Source organism: Aphis gossypii, chromosome 3, assembly GCF_020184175.1.
Source record: "Aphis gossypii isolate Hap1 chromosome 3, ASM2018417v2, whole genome shotgun sequence".
Taxonomy (NCBI): domain Eukaryota; kingdom Metazoa; phylum Arthropoda; class Insecta; order Hemiptera; family Aphididae; genus Aphis; species Aphis gossypii.
Window position 1 is genome coordinate 41,920,778 of NC_065532.1, and position 23,669 is coordinate 41,944,446.

General features: G+C 28.0%; 1 protein-coding gene and 2 long non-coding RNA genes across 3 annotated transcripts; all 3 read right to left on the bottom strand.

The window, feature by feature from the left end:
• Positions 1-53: 53 nt before the first annotated feature.
• LOC126551392 (uncharacterized) lies at positions 54-10,509 on the bottom strand. The gene is made up of 6 exons (XR_007605289.1): positions 9,855-10,509; positions 8,174-8,297; positions 3,832-4,002; positions 2,421-2,649; positions 1,258-1,465; positions 54-1,017 (listed from the first exon to the last, which is right to left on the bottom strand). It is a non-coding gene; the product is annotated as an uncharacterized LOC126551392 (long non-coding RNA).
• Positions 10,510-14,189: 3,680 nt separating this feature from the next.
• On the bottom strand, positions 14,190-15,849 carry LOC126550654 (uncharacterized). The gene is made up of 3 exons (XR_007604735.1): positions 15,467-15,849; positions 15,281-15,363; positions 14,190-15,212 (listed from the first exon to the last, which is right to left on the bottom strand). It is a non-coding gene; the product is annotated as an uncharacterized LOC126550654 (long non-coding RNA).
• A 2,143-nt stretch (positions 15,850-17,992) lies between these two features.
• On the bottom strand, positions 17,993-23,457 carry LOC114128152 (alpha-soluble NSF attachment protein). Its single transcript, XM_027992597.2, has 5 exons — positions 23,060-23,457; positions 21,165-21,361; positions 20,426-20,691; positions 20,167-20,340; positions 17,993-19,183 (listed from the first exon to the last, which is right to left on the bottom strand). The coding sequence occupies exons 1-5, from the start codon at positions 23,149-23,151 to the stop codon at positions 19,034-19,036; spliced, it is 879 nt and encodes a 292-aa protein (XP_027848398.1). The 5' UTR covers positions 23,152-23,457; the 3' UTR covers positions 17,993-19,033.
• Positions 23,458-23,669: the final 212 nt, after the last annotated feature.

A 23,669-nucleotide genomic window follows, 5' to 3' on the forward strand; every position in this document is an offset into this window, starting at 1 on the left:
TAAAAAAAATTATTTCCACAAAAACCGTGTAAATTTTGAGATGCGTTCGTTGCGATAGTTCATATTAAAACAAAAAAAATTGCTATATTTATGTACAATTTTAGTGGTGAGGGATTATACGATATAATTTCTCTTTTAAAACGATATTAAGTTTCAATTTTATGTGTGACAAGTGTTTTCCATGTCATTAATAGTTACAAACTATAATATTAAATTTATTATGTACATTTCCCAAGTTCAAAACCAATTTCATTATATACCTATCATATTATTATTTACGTTTACATTCCACAATAGTCGATAGCGTGGTTGAGGAAATCAAATAAATTAAAATTAAATCAAATAAGAACCAACGACCTAATCGAATACGATAATATACCGGTGTTTAAATATGCTTGAGTAAGTAATGATAAATATTATGTTTTATATATTTTAGTTATTATTAATTTATAAGAACAGTCTAATAAGTTAGAGAGTTCGTAATAAATGTTTAAATTTTTAAGCACGTCGATCCGAAGTTATTTTGGCGATTTCGAATTTGTTTTATGACTCATAAATCAGGCTACACTTTAGACTACATGAAAGTAAATCAGATAGAGATAAATCAATATTGTGACACAGTAAAGCTGTTTACCTATCTAGTGTACCTTCCATACTACAAACTTTGATTTAACAAAATACTTATGAGAATCGATCCAAATATGAACCAAATTTATTTAAAAACGTCTTTATATTTTGAATTAAAATATAAGCACAAATACACAAAAAAACAATCATTGCAAATTCCAAACAAAACACAAAATTTGTATGCGCTCAGGCCGAGTGCTATAGTATTAGCCATAATAATCATAAAACAATAATCAAAATATAAAAGTATTAATTTATGGGTACCTTATTCAAATATTACCTGATTATATTGTATATGTTTGAAATGATTTTCTCTGTAGATTGTTTTGTTGCCCACCAAACTTCGCAATTTTCAATTTTCATCGCCGTATATTATAAGAACTCAAGACTCTACACAAAAACATAACAATACATAGTAATTATTATTATCGTACCTGCCTAAATACTGCAGAGTAGTGAGTCCCGTGTAAGTGTATAATATGTAAATTTACGCTCGCTATAACAGATAACAAAATGAATATATGCTAAAATACATAATTATTGTAACTACCTAAAACGCAGGTATGAGTATAAATAAAGCTCGGTGAAATAGATAATAATATGCAAAAATACGTATAATAATTATTGTACCTTTAATTCGTATGCGCGTCAAATTACGCAATAATATCATGTATTCATCACCGCCAGAATATGAAACTCAAACACATGTTCTATATTATACATATAACAATGCGCACTGTTACTGCTACCACTATATATAGATACAGGTGTATATATAGTCATTCGTATAATATTATCCGTCGTCGAATTACATTTTCTGGTTATTATCTGCATTAGTCTGTAATAACGCAATTTGTACATATATTGAAATACCACTATAATACCTGTACGGTAGCTTATTGGCATGACATAGTCCACCGTGTAAGTATTATATATTATTAAAAATATATACATTCATATATTATATTATTGTACCTAAACGCGGCCCGTAAAACACCATTCGATGTTTATGTCGTTTTATTTACGATAAAGCTTTGGTTTAATCTATAAAGATTAGTTTTAAATTATCATATAATATGAATCTAATAACCCATACTCTTTGTTTTAAAGTAAAATTTAAGGGATTTATATAAATAATTGATTTTAAAGTAACCTAACCTATGTACCTGGTACATAGTTATAAGCATTTTCTTTTAATATTAGTTTTTTTCAATTGTTTAAATCTAAATTAAAATCTTATTATCTGTATTATACACTATTCGCAAATCCTAAAACTTAAAACCTATGATTGACCTATTGACCTATCCTTTAAAATGTCAATTTTTTTTTTCTATATTTATGATAAGTTATAAAATATTATGTGTATCTAATAAACTCTGGCAAAAATTTAATGTCTAATTATTTGTATTTATTTATTTTAAAATTAAATTTAAAAAATATCCATTAAAGTAATTTTAAAGTGATTAAAATTGTATGATATGGTATCATAAATTTTGTAATTAAATCTAAAATTTGTTAAAGATGTAAATTTTTAACGTTTCTTTAATTTTAAAACCTTTTTATTTAAAAAATAAAAACCTTTAGCTTTTTAAAGTTCGTTTTAAACTATTATATTATAGACTTAAATATTTAATAATGTAGGAAACAATTTCGTTTTTAATAAGTTGCTTATTTTTAATATAGAAATAAAATAAAATAATTTATCACATTTAATGACACTAAAATAAACAATCTGACTAACCTAACCCAGCGTTTTAATATTATTCACAATAACTCTTAAATATTATTCATACCTCAATTATTTCGTTGACATTGCTGCTTGTGTAGCTGATGTATGACACGTCCTTATTAATCTGCAATTATGAAAATATGGTTCTCTATACGTTATATCTATATGGCTATGTGCGTGACAAGTTGATTTAGAACGCCAAGTAACGGTCAGGTAAGTCCGGATAAGCGGGTAGCCATATTCGTATGACGTGCATATACTGGATTACGGGTACAATAATCTCGAAGGACATTCTTTAGATGCAACAAATAAAATAAGAAACACATTGATAATGCCTTTGATAAGAAGTTTTCGTTAAAGACAATCTATATATTATAATGTTATAAGTATAACCAACAAATTATCTTGGTATATTATACTTATATGTATTTGTCAATATTAATAATAGTATAATATGTATAAGTAATAGTCTGACCTAGTCAAAGTTTATTAAAATAATAATAATAAATTATTTTAAAATACGAGTGTACCTACATATTATATAAATTTATGATTTCAAATTGTTTGATTTTCGTCACTAATTTTTGCGAGATTACCCCTAGCAACTGACGTTTAATATAATAACGTTACCACAGTAAACTCGTTAGTCTTTAAAACATTTTTTTAATCATAATTTAAATAACATATTGTATATATCTATACTATAAAAGTAAGTCCCGATTTTATGTCACGTATACAAATCCACACCGTTTAACGTATTGTCACCAAATTTTTTAAGGTTATACCTGACAGTTTTCTGGAGATTTAAGTATCACTTTTGTTAAGGAACATGTCCAATATTATCAAATTTTCAGATGTTTACAGAAGTTTGTTATTTTATCTATAAATACACTATTTGGTGTGAAAACAAAACATATCTACGTGTTCCTATAGAAACAGTATGTGTATCTTTATTTAATTTAATTCGAAAAAGGAACATTAAATAAGTTACACAAAATAAGTTGTATACCTCTCCTGTAAAATTTAAATTGTTTACGTTTTAAACAATTGTTTTAATATACCTATTATAATATATAATACATATACGTCGACATTCAAATTCTACAGGAGAGACACAAAATTTATTTTGTGTAACTTATTAAATGTTCCCTTTTCGAATTAAATTAACTAAAGATACAAATACTGTTACTATAGGAACAAGTAGACATGATTCATTTTCACACCAAATATTGTGTTTAGATACAAATAACATGTTTCTGTAAACATCTTAAAATGTCAAAATATTGGACATGTTCTCTAAAAAAAAGTAGTGCTAAAACCAGCAAACTGTCAGGTATAACAGTAAAAAATTTGGTGACTATACGTTGAACAGTATGGATTTATATGCGCGACAAAAAATCGAGACTTGCTTTTATAATATTATATTAAAATAATATTGTGTAAAGCGTATAGTTAAGCAATCGCCCACGACTAACCTTAGAATGTATGCATAGAATCGACGATGAATCAATTATTATTGTCGACGTATATGAGATGTGGACAACGGCTCGGTTCTCTGAACGATCCTGCGAAGTTTGAAGTATAGGTCCCTGTACTCGACTATGTTCGAACTACGACTGACGGACTAAATCTTAAGACTCGAGTAGCTGAAATAGATTAAAACGTATCCAATAATAATAATAACCAATAGAAAAGTAGTATAGAAAGTATAGTGCGCTGATTGGCTGTACGATGCGAAGACCTACAGAACGTCCTGCCCATTGTTGTTGTTTAATAATCATTATAATTGTTGTTATTCATTTTATCGACATTATACTATTATTATGTAATATATTTCCCGGGTATAAGAACAATAATATTAATGTAAGAAAAAAATTGTTTTTATTATCTATATATATATTTATGAAAATTTATAAACACCTTAAATTATTATTGTTTTGCGTGAGTATAAGGTACGTACACTTTATAGCATTTTATGATTGAAATAACTATAAGACAAAAAAAACAGCCCCACAATTTGCAAACTATCCACGGGGGAGGAGAGCAAGCGGTTGACAACAAATATCAAAACAGCACGTTAGTCTTCATGCGTTAGTACATCAAAAACTCAAAAACCATCATACAAATTTTTATTAATATATTTGTGTTATGCCATAGTTGTTGTTATAAGTAATCGATGTATATATATATATGTATACAAATCGGTTTTCGACAAAACAAAAAAATCGACCTGAATACATCATACCACCCGTCGCGTCGTCGCGGCTCCGGTATACGACTGTATAATATCCAAGGTAGCTATATCATTTAATATACATTATAATACGCGGATAATAGATTTTCACATTCGGAATGCGATTATAATGATAATTATGATGAAGGTGTATTATCGTATGAGAGGCACATCACAATAGGATATTTATATAATATATTCGCCAACGTGTACCTACATATATACTTATTGTAGCCAGCGGTAAACGTTAATATAATAGTATCACGCATGTTAATTAGTTGTGTATGGTGCAAGTTTCGACGAACACTGTGCGATGTAATGTGTATACACACGTACGAGCACGAGTAGGTATCCCCTAATGGTACTTGGATAGCATACCGCACAGTTATATAATATATTTGATAGTAGTGCAATAATGCTAATTTGAATCGAATAATTTTTTTGTTACACTGTAGCCTGCGGGTATACAATATACGAGTAGGTATAGTTCCGTAGAACAATGACGAATATAGCATTTAGCTAAATTCGTTTCCACCACAACACTCTCCTCGTGTTTTCATATCCACGCAATTCTCAACGTATGATAAGTATTTAAATATCATATAATATTATATTATAAACGTACCTACGAGTGACACGGGTATTCGCCGAATTTAATACATATAAATACTACGATTGTGTTAGATATAAGATCTTGTGTGTTCCTACACACGAACCTGTTCATCGGGGTTTGTTATGTTTTTGAAAGCTTCAATAAAATAATAACTATGTTCTCGGATAGTTAGGTTATCAACGATAGATCAACGTTGTCCTTAAAATTCCTTCATTTACCACTCACGAAAAATAAGAAACCACAACGTCTATAAAACCAAGATTTCTTACTTCCTGTCTATGCGTTATAAAACACTTGCTCCATAAGATAAGAGTAACGTCGAAGGGTTATTCGATGTAATGGAAATAGATCTCAATATATTGACGAAAAAGCTAGCCTCTATAAATAGTATAAATTATAATACATACGTATAGGTATTACACTTTGTAATCACATTACATTATTTGTTTTACCTATGCATTTGTAGTTATATAATTAAATTATAAATAATAATAATTATAATATTTATTTAATTTAATTATTACATCTCTGATTTTTGACAATATTCTAAAATAATGTTCGGACGTATATACTAAGAATACATTAGTGTATTAAATATTTGAATGTATTTTATTAATAATAGCAATAATATTCATACGCGATATAACATAAAAATTTGTATATTTGTAAAAAAAAAAAAAGGTACTTACGATTTAAAAAAAATGAGTTTATAACGTCATAGGGTACTCCTTTAATAGTATAAATAATGTAAGTATTTAACAACATAAACACCTACGTTCTTTAAGTATACTTTTAAAAATTCCAAAAATCGTAATAAACTAAACGGATAAAATGGATGTAAGAATTATCGACGTTCCACACTGTATATTAATTTGTGTGTGTGTGTGATGCAGATTATACATCGATTGCTCACAATATCGCCTTAAAACAAGACCGCATACGATGTAATTGAAAAAAAAACTAGCAACTAATCGATTTTTAATATAATTTATTTAATAGCGTGTTATCTACTCGACAGGTCAGCCGTTGCTTTTTCAAACCAAGATTTTGTAAACGCCACAGGGATCTTAGTTAGTTTTCAATCTATTTTCAAAACAGAGTCGGGGTAAATGGGGTTTTGATCGTCGTTCGCCGGTTGAGTTTAATTTTTGAATGATTGAAGACCATAGATCAGAAAAATCGACTGTAATTAAACTGTTTATACGTACGCTGAATTATTTAATACGTATAAATGACGTAAAAATGAGGAATTTTTTCTTACGTAAAACATTCAAACAGTAATTGTGTTTGTATTTTAATAAAATTCAATCACTCGTCTGTTTTTAATTTATAGTGCATTTTTAGCAGTTATTTTTTTCTCAAATCGCTAATTTATATTTCGTTTCTAAATCAAATAATTTTTCTGAAAATATCTATACACAAATTTTGAACGTCAAACCCTCGACGACGCCTTATTATTTATAAGCATTTAATGTTTACAGATAAGATAAGTAGAATGGCGACAACAGCTGATACCCTAAACTTTAAATTCATATAAATATTAAACTATCGGTTCGGTGTAAAATATAACTACATATATATATATATATATATATATATCAAACTTTTCACGACTATCGTTTTTCAGAAATATAAAATTAAAAACTAGCAGTAACGGTAGTGGATTAAAGAAAGTATAATGGAAATCTGAAAAAAAAATCACTGTTATAAAATACAGCATGACTAAAACAAATTCAATTTTTTTTATGTAACTACTAACTATACTTTATTATATTATACGATAAATATTTTCTGATATATTGTATGGTATGTACAGAAATTTCCTAACTATAGTCGAATGCTTTAATTACGAGTACTTCTATATTTCCACATGAAGTGGTATAAATAGAAAATAAAAACACTTATTAAAAGGGCGCATACTATTAGAATAACAAATTCTCTAAGTATCATTATGTTCAAGTTATGGGTATTTGGTACAAGATACAACTAAATAAACTTCGATAAAATAATAAATGTTTTAAATAATTGGAACACAACAGAAGACACTGAAAATCGGCCTTTACTCGGGAAACCTATTTGCTTTATTATTTTTCCCTCCATTTTGAATGAAATGTGGTATTCTTAAAGCGCTTTGTAAAAAAACACATTTAACTATAATTTATTCAGTATTACTACGAGTTGAGATTTAAGTGTGAAACATAATATCGGACGTATGAACTTTATAATGCACGAATACTGTTCGATTTTCAGTAAATGTCTTTCTATAATGATATAATATATTTTTGCGTCGTGTGTCTTATCAGTTTTTTTTTTTGGGGGGGGGGGGGGGTGAGTCACTGCCTACAGCTGGTAAGTACCGCCTGAAGCTGTATAGATAATTACTACGTTCACACAGTGGCGTTAAAACGGTTTTAAATGCACTGACTTTCTTCCGGATAGATTAGGTAAGTTATATTTTATTAACCTATAAAAATACAATTCTGCGTGGATTTAATACCATTTTAACGTTATCGTGTAAACGTAGTAATTATTATTTATTACACATTTCGATCGCCTGGCAAAGACGTGTCTTACAATAATAAGTGGTTCATTATAAGTGTCGTAAAACCACGGAAGAAAAAAAATAACCATATACACACCTACTGATATTGCGTTACCTACGTACAATATCCATAAACATGTTACTCTACCTAAGTGCACATAGTATCATCATCATAATATAACGATTTAATATCGATAGTCTTACTATTCGTGAAAAAAGAATAACTATAATAAATTATAATATGAATATAATATAATATAATATTAATATAAATAATAATAATTGAAGATACTCAAACACGTATTTTTAATATACTACAATATGCATATGAGCAGTAAAAGCAGGCGTAGATACAGCGTTTATATAGTGTAAAGTAAGTCGCACTTCAATAGGTATTCATTGATAATATTATAAAAACATTATAAATACCTGAAATTCCTATGCTTTGTCGAATTTCTGCAATGATAAAAATATGTTGACGATCTCACGGCGTCTTGGATAGGCAATTTAGCTACATCAATGTCGAGTGTACAATTTTATGGTGCCTAATTACCTATAAAGAATAATAATGTTAACACGAATGAATTTATTCAACTTCTATTTGACGAATTATGAATTCAGTTTTCGATTGTTCATAAAGTCATAAATCATAATACTTAGGACTCATAAGTAATGAGTCGTAATCGTAAATATGTTGTTTTAAATTCTGAGCGAAGCGATGATATTCGTATTGGTTTTATAATTATCATCATAAATAATAATTTTTTATCAAATTTAAGTTAGAAAATTAAATATGTACAAGGTCCCAACATTAAAAAAAAAAGAATCATTTTGACTACAGTTTTTCGTTAAAATAAAACATAATATCTATTATTGGTATAATAATATATGAGTATTGAGTAGTGTACTCAATTTAAAATCATAAAATCGCGTTTATAACAGTGTAATATCGACTGTTAACAATATATTATTAATTAACATCTAAACATTCTTCCAACCGTGATTCTCAAAGTAGTAATGTTATTATAGTGATGGCCAACGGATACATCATTTCAAAACGTATATAGATCTAACATAAAAAATTGTCAAATAAAAATCTTTCATATTTCCTATACATAATAAAAACTGAATCTATTTTCGATTTGATTCATTTTATCTTTGTCGGTATCATCATTGTTGGTCCCCTTAGGGTTCTACGGATTCATTTCAACCTTAGTTCGAATTCAATTTATACACAAATCAAAGTTGTGCGTTCATCGGATAAAAATGTCAGTCCACGAAGCCTATAACAGAATCTAACGCAAAACGCATTTCGATATAACGGGATCTATGTATCAATGCAATGATAATTATTACCTATTTTTTAAGCGATATCGGTACTGAAAATTGGCCAATTTAATATCGATATATTATGTCGTTGACTATTATTACTTATATTAACTATTGACTTAATAATTTATAGTTTAGTATCAAACCTCGAGGACTATTTTTATTATTATTATTCGTAAAAATAATGACCGGACCAACGTTTTTTTTAAACTGTACAAAGCTTTGTTTAAATTTTCAAATAATTAAATTATATGATTACACAACGTACATAGATAATAATATATACATATATATATTTGTTAAAAATTTTCCGATATCATGATCTTAATCACAAATAACCACAACCAGTAAATCATTGTCACAGATTTACAACCAGCAAAAAGCATCAAAGCATATCAAATTTCATTTATGTTTTTAAATTAAAAAAAAAATAATCACAAATTGTAATTATTTTACTGTAAATACTGTCATAAAATAATCGTTACACACTATTTACAATTCCATGTGGCTCGTAAAGAATTATGAATTGCACTCGGTGCATAATGCGCGCACAAAATTACATATCAGAATCGCGTTTTATTTCATGTCTTCTGTCGATCTCTTGCTGGTATACCTCGCACAGCCTCTGTGAAGTTATAGCGTATACGTAATATTAAACCCATCGGCGATCAAATATTATCAACAAATAACAAGTGCCTAATATGCGAACGGTGGCTGCCGTTGTAAATCGTCTACCAGTACAATACTAATAACAATAATAAAATTCGTCATTATTACTAACCGTAAGTTCTAGACAGCTCAGTGATATTGAGAGAAACGCGAAACTTCATAAAATCCAACGTCAACTATTTCTGTCGAGTGTTTATTATTATTATTATTTTTATTTTTATCTTATTACGCAGCAGTCATCGTCGTCGTCTTCGTCATCGGCGAGCTTACCTACCAACAAATATAATAATTGAGTTGCGCACACTAGTTTTGACATTCTAATTGCGTTTTAATTGGATTTTGACCTTTGGACGAGGCGAGCCCGCGGACAGAAACGCAGTGAGATAGATAATATTATAGTGCGTGCTTACCGGAGTGATGATGCAGTGAGTCTCGGCTGGATGTCTGGCTGGAAGACAACGCGATAATTATTTATTTTATGACCGTCACGGTCGTGATAATACGCGCACACAAATCCAACGTATATCACGTTATGATAATAATAACTTACACATCACAACATTATAATAATAATATTTAATACATAAAATATATAATATAATATATACTGGGGGCTTTTAGTAAAAACTATAATATTTATCACGAAAAGTATTATGTTGTGAATATTTTATTTTTACATAATTTTAAGTATTATAAAAAAAATAATTAATATATAATATACATGAGTATGTGTGTGTGGCGTGTGCGCAAGCGTGGATTCAAGGGGAGCTAAGGTGTTTTAGCCCATTGAACGTATTATATATTATATATAATTAGTAATTACTATACATACGTATGTATTTACTAAAATGATATATTTTGTCTTTCTATAATACAAATTAGCCCTCCCCATTTTATGTTTCTATATCTGCCCCCACTGTGTGTATGTATATAATATTATAATTTTATAATACATATTTAATAAAATAAGCACTTGTTAAAATAAATTGTTTTAACTTATTAAATAATATTGTATTATAAGTAAAATTAAGGATACTTTTAATAAAAAAAAAAAAATTGATTTTTAGAATTTATATTTAATTATTTTTAAAAATATTTTATTAAAAAAAAAAAAAACTTTTAACTACTGTTTTATCCTATGAAATGTTATATTTATTCTGGTTTATTCGTATCAATAATTTAATTTCTTTTGAAGATTCATTTTAATAATATTACATAGGACTACCTAGTAATATAGTTAATAATAATAAACTACCTAATAACTTAATTGAAAACATTTTAGTTTTTATTAAAATGATAACCATATTAAAAAAAAAAAAAAAAAACTGACTAACTTAATCTCATACCAGTTCACGTATAGTTTCTATAGTCAAAATGAAAACGAATATTTAGGTACCTACATAATATAAAAAAAAATAATTTTTCTTTATATTAATTAATAGTCAATTACACTAAAGAATATAGATATTGTGTACTTACATAATATAATATTATATTTACTACATATCATAATCGCATGTCTCGTTTTACATTCATTCTATATATTATCATTTATTACGAAGTTACACCTTGTATAACTATTTGTAATGACTTTACAAATGTGTGATAACAATTTATTTTAATATATACCTACATCAAATTGTACTATATATTAGTTATACATAGTATCTTGTCCAATTGAAAATAAAAAAATATTTTTGTATTGTCCTGTTTGGTTACTTGCACACTATTATAACGTATTATAGTTATTTTAGCTAAGAAAAATTTAAATTCCAAATATTATCATTTTTGTCATAAAACATTTTTTAAATCCTCAAAAACATTTTAGATGAAACGTGCTAGAAAATTGTCTATAAATTTCAATAAGAAATCAGTTAACAAGGAAAAAATGTTATAAAAAATAATAAAAATGTCTAAAATGAACATCCATAGAACAAAAATGTACATTTTTTGCATACCGGAAATGACGCTCCTCATAATATAATACATCATAACTATATATTATATAACGCAGCTAGTGTTTATTTGGACGCATAAACCGTTAAAAATGTTACAAGAATGTAAGCTTTAATGGTGTATGTTGTTTATGTCACACTCGGTGAATTTGCTTATGCCTACAGGAATAACGAGTACGAACGTGTAGGAATAAATTATTCAGCAGTAGGTTTTGGTTCGTGAAGTAGTCTAATTTGGTCAAATCTTCGTATTTAATCAATTTACTTCGGGTTTAATAGCCTATACACTGTAGAGAAATCATAATAATAATTATTGTCGCCATAATTTATTGTATTAGTAAATTTATAATTGCTCAACTCGTATATCTCACTACTCAAACGATATATTCGCAATACGCCACCCTCGATAACAAGATTACTCAATGGATGGTATATACCGTTATTACCATTTCATCAAACACTAAATATAACTAAGTATACGTTGCTGTATTGTACTCGGCTGTGTTAGTGTGAACGCAGGTCATAAGTTTCTGCCATACAACGTGTAAAAAATATAACCGTGAAAACTATCCAATGACCCATGTTCGAATAGCGTAAAATAGCCAATATCCGACTACCTACCTGTGTATAGAATTAGGTTCAAATGTCGATAGCCGCTTGGTTCAAAAGAACGAGGAAGTGTATTGCGCAATACAGTTTATACATTTTACAAGCAATTCTTAAATTTTCACTCAGATTACGTTGTAATTACGGTATGATTACAGTAACGCGATTTGATAAAAATGCAAAATTGTTATTATACTAAATAACAAAATTATTAATAATTATTATTAAATTATTGATAATGAAATTGTATTATAATTATTACGTAATAATAGGTACGTGATGTATATTATATTAAATAAAATGTTTACTTTATATTTTTTTATAACGGTGATTTTGAAAGTTACTTTTGTCCTTATACTTCCATTATAACTTATATTTTTAGCCACATATTCTGAAACAAAATAGAAGCTTATATTTTAGGTTTAATATTTAATAATTAACAACACATCGAATATTGAACAGATATGGGTATTTAGTTTATTATTTATACGCCTTTAGGGTACCAGCTGTTGCCACTCAACTAGCCTCGACTCCACAAACTTCAAAGTTTGTATGCATATGAATAATAAATAATAACACACCATAAAAAAACGTATTATATATTATATAAATGCGAGTAGTCGTCTATATTGGCTCAAGTCCATCGAGGACACGTCTCATCGTTAGCTGTTCGTACGACGATAATACAATATTATAATCTGTAAATAACAGTGACTCGACGTTATCATAAAAATATAAAACGACAATAATAAAATAAATACACATTATATTTTTTTCATGAATATTTGCACACGATAATTATAACCGAAGCCAAGTACTAGCGAATATTGAAATATTTATGCCAAAGTTCTAGACAAAATGTAATAACCAACTACAACTAGGTACTGCCGTTTATGATAATTTAGTCCAAATACATGACATCATCGAGTGCAAAATAACGTGTCTATATTTTAATTATATTATTTTATGACTATTAGTGCACGTCATATGCATATTACACGCTATTATTACACGCCTAATCTCGCCCTAATCCATCGAATAATCACTCTAGAGAAATTATTTATCTAAACGTGATGCCGCCGCCTTGCCAATTTAATTATAGCTGATACTTATACGATATCATCGCAAAAAAAAAAATCCGTCTTAAAATAATATGGTAAAAAGTGTACCGATTTACTTTGAAAATAAATTAATAAATCGTTCGTCACTGTATAATAAGCCGCGTTAAGGGTTTGTTTAGTGGGTACGATGATGACAGATCGCATACACGCCGTTTTACGCGTACCACACCCGAGAATCGAGACTATATTATTATAATATTATGCCGTTAAACGATGAGCAAAAGACAAGTTTAGAAAATAATATATTATATCAAAATATAGATTAAAATAATATCGTCTATACATAGGCGTTCTTGTTTGCAAGACTTTATATATAGTATAACTACTATACCTATAATATAATATTATATTATAACGACGGGCTTTTACCCCGGCAACTTTATAATATCTCGGTTTATCTTAAGAGTTTAAGGGGCGTATACTTACGATATTATAATATAATAATTAATAATATATTCAAAGTAATTTTGCCTCGGAGACGTTATTTTATTAAAGGTAAAGCCCGCGTATACACCAATGTATATTGTATATATATATAGTTATATATAAGTGCTTACCTAATACCTATACATATAATATTAAACTATATATTTTTAATAATCCATTATAATACTCGACCGCTTATACTAAAGTAGGCCTTCAGCGCGTACAAACGACTTAGTAATGAGTGTATACGAAAATACGAGATAGGTACGTTTTTTCACACGAATTTCGAGTGTACGAGACGTCTGTCGAACGTTCATGGTCTAAGATTTTTTCGTGACCACTCGGGCAAAGGCGAAATAAATAATATACACATTACACAGCTTGGACTCACCGATTGAACAGACGATGCTGCATCGCTGTCTCTCTCCTTTTAAAATTATTCAGTGGCACTTTCAACGTCGTCGTTTGCACCCATCTATTATTGTTACCTTAATATTTATATACCGATTAATAATTGAGTTATTGGTGAACGTCATTTCGGTTCCATCGTTGACTGGTTGTTTCTGTACAGAACGTTTTTTAAACTATATCGTTTCATTCCCCACCTATATACTTAGAACACGTAAAACGCATTATACGAATTATAGGGGAAAAAAATTACAACGACCAATAAAAAATATTAATAGACGATTGCTCTTTATAGATATAATTATATGCACCTACGTCCTACATAGAAAAATCACATAAATATAAAAAACAAAGATAAAGACAAAAACATAACACTTATATGACTTCAGATGTCCATGATCATAATGCATACATTCGTGCGACTATATAAATTATTATATATATTATAATATGGTGTATTTATTAAAGATTTACAAAAAATTTATAAAGATTTTATACCACTCTTTTTGTACTACTATTAAGGTGGGTTTCCACTACAGACGTGTGCGTGCATAGAAAATTATTTTCTGTGGTCGGTCGGTATACACGGTAAGCTTTTGGTATACCAGAAAGTTTACACGTTCCAACCAATCACAGAAAAGTATTTTTATGCGCGTACACGTACGTAGTGGAAACCCGCCTTTAGTTGTGAGAAGTGGCTATCATTGAAATGTAGATACCTTGTTGGTACTTACCACGGTACATAAGATTTCTTTATTCACGTCTGTGATTAAACCGTTGACTTTTAGACTTGGTGTTTTTCAAATCATAAACGATCTCCCAAACGCGACAGCCGATCGTCACGCAAATATTTATCGTTTAAAACCGATATGTTGTCGACGAATCGCTAAATGCGTAGAAGTCTTAATCGAAAACATTTAGTATTATCTTTCTGGCTTCGTACAGCGTACCTGCCTAAAAAGTAAAGAGAATTCGAGATAAGTACCAATAGTAGGCAGTATAATATGTAGGGAGGTACCTACCTACTTGTGCATCACTTCTTCGGTAGTTCGATGTCACGATTGCTAAGATGATTGAATGATAAAAAAAAAACCTCATAAACCGACTGAAACTCATATTAAACATATTGAACTCATATTATTGTACGAAATCTCAGCACAATCCGTTATTTTTTTTATAAATTATTCTTAAATTGCTTAGGTACTCACCCTAGAGTTTTGGCGGTAATCGGAGGTAGACAATTCACAACGTATCTCCAAGAGCGACGTTACCAACATCTCCGCTAGAAAAAAGTGATGTACTTATCGTATTTTTATAATATCGTAGACGTAGGTCGGACTGCTTTGTGCATAAATGTAACGGCTAATATTAATCATTATGGATGTTATGTACCAATATTATTAATTATTTCTATTAAGTTGCGTGGCTTAAGGTTTGTGCCATATAAATATTGATTGTAACTCAAATATTATATTATAAATATTTTTTAAAACTGTATCTCGACTAGAAGTCTAGAAAATGTTAATATAAAAATTTCGAGTTTCTGAGGTACCTATAAAATATCAGTATAGTAATTTGGAGGCATTTACTATTTTACGGCTGTAAAGAAAAATATATTGAATAACATCGAAGATATATTATTAACATTGTCAAAAACAAGTGAATTATTAAATAAAATAAAATAAAACTACGAGATACATAATATATACCTCTATATATATTTATATGTTTTAATTTACATTATATTGTTATTATTAATTTTAAAATATGTGGTATAGTAATTATAAATTAATTTAAAAGGTAATATTATATTTTTATGAGATTTAAAAAAAGTAACAACCATACCTTAAAATAGGCACTAAATACAGGTAACTTTGTCCAAAATAAATTTGAGATCCAGTGAAATGGTCTTCCTGAATTTTTTACATAGGTACTTCACCACTAAATTTTTTTAAATTATCCGAAAAAACTGCATATGAGTGAAAATATCGACGATAACGGGAAAAATAAGTGCCCACCTAACGATAATCGACATTTTAAGTTAATAGGTAACAATAATACATTAGTTTCATCTTTCATACAAATATAATATTACTTATCGTGTTAATTGTAGAAAACAAATCACTAAAAGTAATAGTAATAGTAGTACTAACTACTATATAGTACTATAAGTACTAACTAGTAATAGTAAATACCTGTCTAAGTAGGTAATAAAGACGTACCTATCCTTCGAATAAAATAAAAGTAACACACCGCTTCCGTTCGAACTGTTGTTATTTTTAATTACCTAAGTATACAGCATAGAAATTTCTGATTTTTTCTTACATAATTATACACCAACTCCTACGCCGAAGTGCCTTCATTAGAAAGTCACTTTATTTGAGTTACTGAGTTATATTATTACTCATTAGTAGTAGTATACTACTAATACACTACTAAATACTTACAACACTTACACGTTTTATACTAAAAAAAATATTTTTCAACAAAAATAATAATAATAAAAAAATTAATGTTAAGAAATAAAATGAAAAAAAAATATTATACACACCAACATATTATTATAATTAACGGATAAGCCGGGTGATACACAAATGTTTTTATAAACATAAACACATTAATAATAATTAAATACAAATATCGATAATATAAAATAACAGTATACCTAATCTGAATATTGAAAAGTTAATGATTAAGCATTACTGCATAGGTACATCGATTAATTTACGTATTTCCTTTTGAATTCAAAACAAATGATTGATTCGAGACATTTGCATTTCAAATACAAAAATGTACTTCGCATATTTTAAACGATACACACTGTAGGTATCTATACGAAACGCATAAACTAGTAATTTTTTTGTTTACTAGGTACATATAATTAATTTGAAGAAAAAATAAATGCATTCTGTCAATTGTTTTATAATATCAATAATACAATATAATATAATAACTATCAGCTATTCGAAAAATGCGATAGGTCACAGTTATATGATTTTTTTTTTGATATAAAACGTTTATTTTGCATAAATTACTACAAAATCTACTAGGTAAATTTACGTTTACTATACGATAACAGAATATATTATGATCGTGTGGTTTTCTTTGTTTTTAATTATATTTAATGGCTTTGCAGTCTAAGAGTCGAAGTCTGTATTAGGCTATAATATGCAAGATAACCTTTGATTTCTATGGGTTAATCATTTGTTTTAATAGTTCATAATAAACTATCATAACACCAAACACCGATGGCTACAATAATTGTTTTCCTTCAACACATTATTATCGATACAAGTTTAATTTATTTTTAAGCATGTTATGTGTCTAGTAAAAAAATTGTGACTGAACGAATACTTAGCCACGGACAAAAGCCACCTGTTCTAAATTGTCTGTGCCTGAAAATATGTTATTATAGTCTGTTTAAGTTCTACAATGTTTTCGAATAAATATCCTAAAATCAGTTATAGGTTTTATTCATTTCTAAAATACTTATTAGAACGTTAGAAAGATAGAATACAAACAACATATTATATACAAGCACAAAAGCGCTTTTGGGCGTATACACAATTTATTATGTAATATGTAAATAATTTTGATTTTTACAGTAACTTTATAATTTAACTAATACCTAAACTTACGACAACACTTGCTCTACCTCCTGTACAATTTAATCATACAAATTTATAAATGCATAGTATATAGGGAATAATGAAATAATAAACAATAAGTGCATAATTATAATAATTTTTGAAATATCTATTTTCGGTTCCAAATTTCTATGGTACTAAACTTAAAAAACATATATGTACACAATTCAATAATAATAATATTTTCATAAATTTAAACAACATAATCAACACCATTGATAGATAACTAATAAAGTTGAAACAGTCATATAATAATAATGAAACAAATTTCAAGATAAATTTTAGATTAAAAAAAAAGTCTGTAACAATATTCTATTTACAATAAAAAAAAATTAATAATAATAAACATTAACAATATTGATTAATAATATGAATAATAATATAATATACGATATTAGTCATGTAAAAGTACCATACTTGTCTACAGCAACACATAATAAGCCTACGATTTTTTTTCTATACAACGTAGCTCATCTAGACATTCTATATTACAATAATTATATTATTAATATTTTTTTTGCTGTTCAATTTTTAATACATATATATTTTATCAATACGCAATGTTAATACGATATGATAGATAAAAAAAAAAATTATTATAATATTAGGATGACTAAATTAATTTTTTTTTTTTGAAAACATTTTTCATTTGTTAGTGCAAAACGATTCAGCAAACAAACACCAAGTGCTTTAAGTCAAACATTATAGATAGCTGCACCAAATAGAATAACAAGCAACATTGCAAATCAATATTAAACATACAGAAGGGAATGTAAGCTAATTTTTTAAAATATTATAAAATACTAGATTTGGACATTTTATAACAAATCTGAAATTTGTAATCACCAAAAAAAAGAGGTCAACCGTTAAATCTAGATGAGATTTTATATGATTTTCAATACTTGAATACCATTGAAACAAAACCACAGTTTTAAACATGCTGTGCAAAAAAAAATTTCACATTATATTATATAAATCTCATTTCTTGACATTTTAGTTTGCAAGGAATGAAAATATATACAAATAATATTCCAAATATACACAGTACACATTTTGTTATTGTTGTTTTCTATGAGATTTGATTAATAAATTAAGGATTTTAAAATATGTATTTATTCATTAACAAAATTAGCGCAAATCAGGAGTATCATTCACAAGTTTCTTAATGCGCAGTAATATTGTTGTGTACCATTGGTCCAATCGTGATATGGAATCGTAATCTTTAACAGCTTCAGTGAAACCATCAGCATTTTGCTCTTGAATGTGGTTTAACAACACCTAAAGAAAAAATAATTTATTTTAGACAACTAAAGACTTTCTTCAATTTAAACTAAGTTTTAATTTTTTTTTTTTCTTAATTAACACACAGTTTTTAGATTCTGAGCGGATCAAGGAATGTATTGGTTTTACAATGATGTTTATTTCTTTTTTATTCTGTAAACATTTTTTCTCCCCTAAACTAAAAGTACAAGTATAGCATATTTTCTCAAAAGTAATATTCTTGAGCTGGTACTTTAGAGAGGTCATTTTTCAATTTTTGAAATAAAAGCAGTTAAAAGAGAAAAATGTACAACTTCACGATTATGTAGGTAATATAAAATAATTACGGCTTTGTTTATCACCATTGAAACGAATAAAATTAAATAAAAAAGATCCCCTCGTCCACTCAGAATCGTATTTTATCGAATGCAATCATATTGCATTCGAATCAAATACCTACAGTAAAATTACACTATTATGTCCGAGGACCGAAGGGATGATGGACAAACATCCACTACCAAAATGCGCAGACCTACTTTTTTTTTAGTATATTATAGTATGTTGTGTACATGAAAATGGAATAAACTAAAATACTTTATGTTTTTTTAAAACAATAAATGTTAAAATATAATTACTACAATAATTACTAAACACATTTTTATCGTTTTAAATAGTATTATAATAATAGATAGAATAAGTTTTTCAACATTATAGAATGTTTAAAAATGTCAAAAAATTATAGTTTTTGTAAATAAAATAAAAATATCCAAAACAGTTTTACTTATTAAGATAATTCAATTTTATCAACTCGATAAAATTATGACAAAAATAATTTAAAAATATTAAATACATATAAAATAATAAGACATTGTATTCAACAATTTTAATTAATATTGAATATAATATGTAGTATTTGGCTAAAACCAGCCATAGTTACGTCAATTATTCTAAAATAATTATCAACAAAATAACGAAATACAATTTAAACTGTTATTATTCACCTGTAATAATTTGTATTCTCTACTATCTTGGAATGCCGGGTATCGTTCAGTGTATTGATTCATGGCTAGTTGAGCATTAAGAACGTCAACACACAAATGACATAAAGCTGCGCGGAAGTAATATTCTTTTGCGCTGTACTTCAACAAAGAACTGTCCAATGATGTTCCAGCAACCTATGACAACACAATGATATAATATAATATACAATATACATTGACCAACTGAAACCAAGTTTTATGAAAGCTATAATAATTATACCTCTTCGTAAATCTGAATGGCTCGGTCATAGTCTTCCAGTTGGGCAGCATACTGTGCCACCTTAAGTTTGCATTTGTTAGCTGAACTCTTACTTTCTTCAGCCATGAAATAGTCTGAGGCCTTTTCATAATTGGTTATAGCACGTTCTAGGTCAACAGCTTCAGTCTCATACATTTCAGCTATATTTTGATGTTGTTTAGCAGCCATTGTAAAACGACCCATATCTGTGTAGATGTCAATAGCTTTTTCCAAACACATTGCAGCTTCTATACAAGAAAAGATGAACAAACTATTTTATATTATATGATTTAAGTTGGATGCAAAATAAAGACATAAAAAAGAATAACAACCAAAGTATTACTGGTAATACATATATAAAAACAATAAATTACATTTTAGTGCTCACATAAAAAAAATATAATCATTATATGTATAGATATCATTTCATAAGAATATCCAACTCTGCATGTGATCGCGTACTTTAATAACATTTTTTTTAAGCTTTTATTGACAATAAAACATCTTTGGGGTATGTATTGTACAAATGATTCACCCCCATGTGCTGATACCGATACCATTGAAAAAAAGTAATCTTTAATAATTTAGAATATACTCGACATTAGCAAATAATTAAAAAATACATAGTTAAAACATTTTACTTTTCGTTCAATTGTCACACAAATCAATTGAGAATATAATATATATTATAAAGTACTAGAGATTAAATATATAACCGTACCATTTGGATCAGTTTTTTTGAAACAGTTTGCAGAGTCTACATAATTTGTAGCAGCATCATGTTTACGGCCCGATTTTGCATTGAGATCAGCAGCCAAAATAAATGCTCTGCCAGCTTGTGACCATTTTTTTGCCATCTTAAATAAATTTGCAGCACGTTGGTAACAATCAATTGCATCTTCAACCTTAGAAACATTCCTAAACAAATAATTGTAAAAATAACGGTTAGATTTATAATGAATACAATTAATCATAATAAATATTAATAACACATATTTATAAATAAAACTTAATTAAATATTAACTATCAATAGTTAGTTGGGTATTAAAAATATTGTTAAGTACGTACTGTCCAAAATATGTTTTCATTTTTCTACAAGTAATTAAAAAAATTTTATAAATTAAATGTTTGAATTTAACTTTATAACAAATATTTTGTTGTAAGTAGACAAAGAGTTTTAAATTTTTCTGAACATTGAAGCACTTATTAAGTTTATCTATAGGTTATCATTTTTTGTTTTTGTAAACAATTAAGAAAGTTATATTATTTTAATCAGAATTTTAATAGTACCTATGACAATGTCAAATTGTCCTTGCCTAATTTCTTTTTTATAATTCACAATGCTGATAACTTTAAGTAAAGTTAAAAACTATGTGGGTAGTTGAAATACATTAAGTTTAGGTTATTAAGATCAATAATAGCTGCTATTACTATAAAAGAAAATACATTTTTATACAATTACAGATTGACACTTTCAATTTAATTGATCTTTGGTATTTAAACTATTCATTTTTTAAACCTACTAGCAGAGTTCCCTGCTTCACTTGTATACAATTTTATAAGAAATGATATCACCTTTTTAATTAGGTACCTATTATAACACAATTAGATATTCAATATTTTTTAATTTTTATGCAACATTTTTTCTGCTAACCATAGTAACTATTTTATTATTTACTACCTATTCAATTTAAGTGAGCCAAAGAAAACCACATATAAGCCACCCAAATGTTTTAAAAATCCATCTATAAAATATGTTTCAAATGAAAATTAACCTTGTTACAGAGAGAAAAAAATAATATAATAAGCAGTTTGAAATTGAAAATCATTAATACATTAATAGACAATATACATATCATTTCCAGGATTCCACATTAATAAATCAAATGCCTGTTTAGTGTGATATAAGCATGCAGAAAAGGGGGTTGAAATTTATTAATATTTAATCACTATAAATAATTCAATTTTCTAAAATCAACGGCCATACTATAAATAATTATAAAGGAAATCATCACAATGGCATTCAATATTCAAATGTAACATATGATTAAATCAAGTACTCATATAGGTAACTATGAGTCGCTATACTGGATATACATTTTTCATCCTCAAAGCAAACCACTATTTACATAATGAATCAAGCAAAACAAACACATCTCTATGACTGTAAATCAAAATCATGAGCAATTTCTAATCATAAAGAATGTTGACGTTTAGTCCATGATATTAAAATAAATAATTAGTGCAACATGTGATTTTCTCCCCATATAACCAGAATCATTAAGACATGGCGCCCCAAAAAAAGTCAAAAATACCTAACCATGATAATCATTATCTAATAATCAGAGATACTAATTACAGCTTAGAAAAGTTAGATCGTCTAAAATTGAGAAATGTGGAAGATAAATCACAATTTTGATCGCTCTACGCCTCCCTTCCACAATTTACACAAAAAAACCAATAAAACAAATACCTAGGTACTCGTCGACAACTTTCCAAATTTCTTTTAACTCCGCCGCCTAAAATCCCCACCCCAAACTACCAACTAGGTGCCTAAATCAAGTTATGCAATCTACGACTCCCCTCAACAATTTACACGAATACCCAACACTCACCCAAATAACGAAGAAAATAATCCTTTAGAGGAATTGAGTTTCTTGTCCGCTTCTGTCAATAGGGCCATGGCTTTTTCTTCGTTGCTTGACATGTTGTCCGTGTGTGTCAGGAAAAAATTGAAATAAATCAAAAAAGCACGACGGTGGCCAACGACTTTTTTGTTGTACTAATAATTTCACGCACGCGGCCAATCCGTTATCGATATTTATTTATTTATTTATTTTAAATCCCACGTCTGTTCCCCACAGCGTAGTTAGTGTAACGTACAATTCTGAAAAACAGATCGATCGCTATTAGTTGTTACGAAACGTCGAAACGACGACAAAATAAATCGCACTAATGACTAAAATTCATCGAGTAGACACTGACTCACTTCAGCTGACTGTCTTCGACTAATATTGATAAAATAATTGTGTTGCAACGTCACGAGAGAGCGCTACTACTGATACGGGCACGACCACGGGGCTTATGTCGTGTAATAATAAAACTATATATAGAGTAATAATATTACTGTCGGTGATAATATGGCCGATCGGTAGGTCGACCGCAACGTTGCCGGACCGACGGTGCGCGACGTGGCAACGTCGGACGGACCGTGTTTACCTGTGG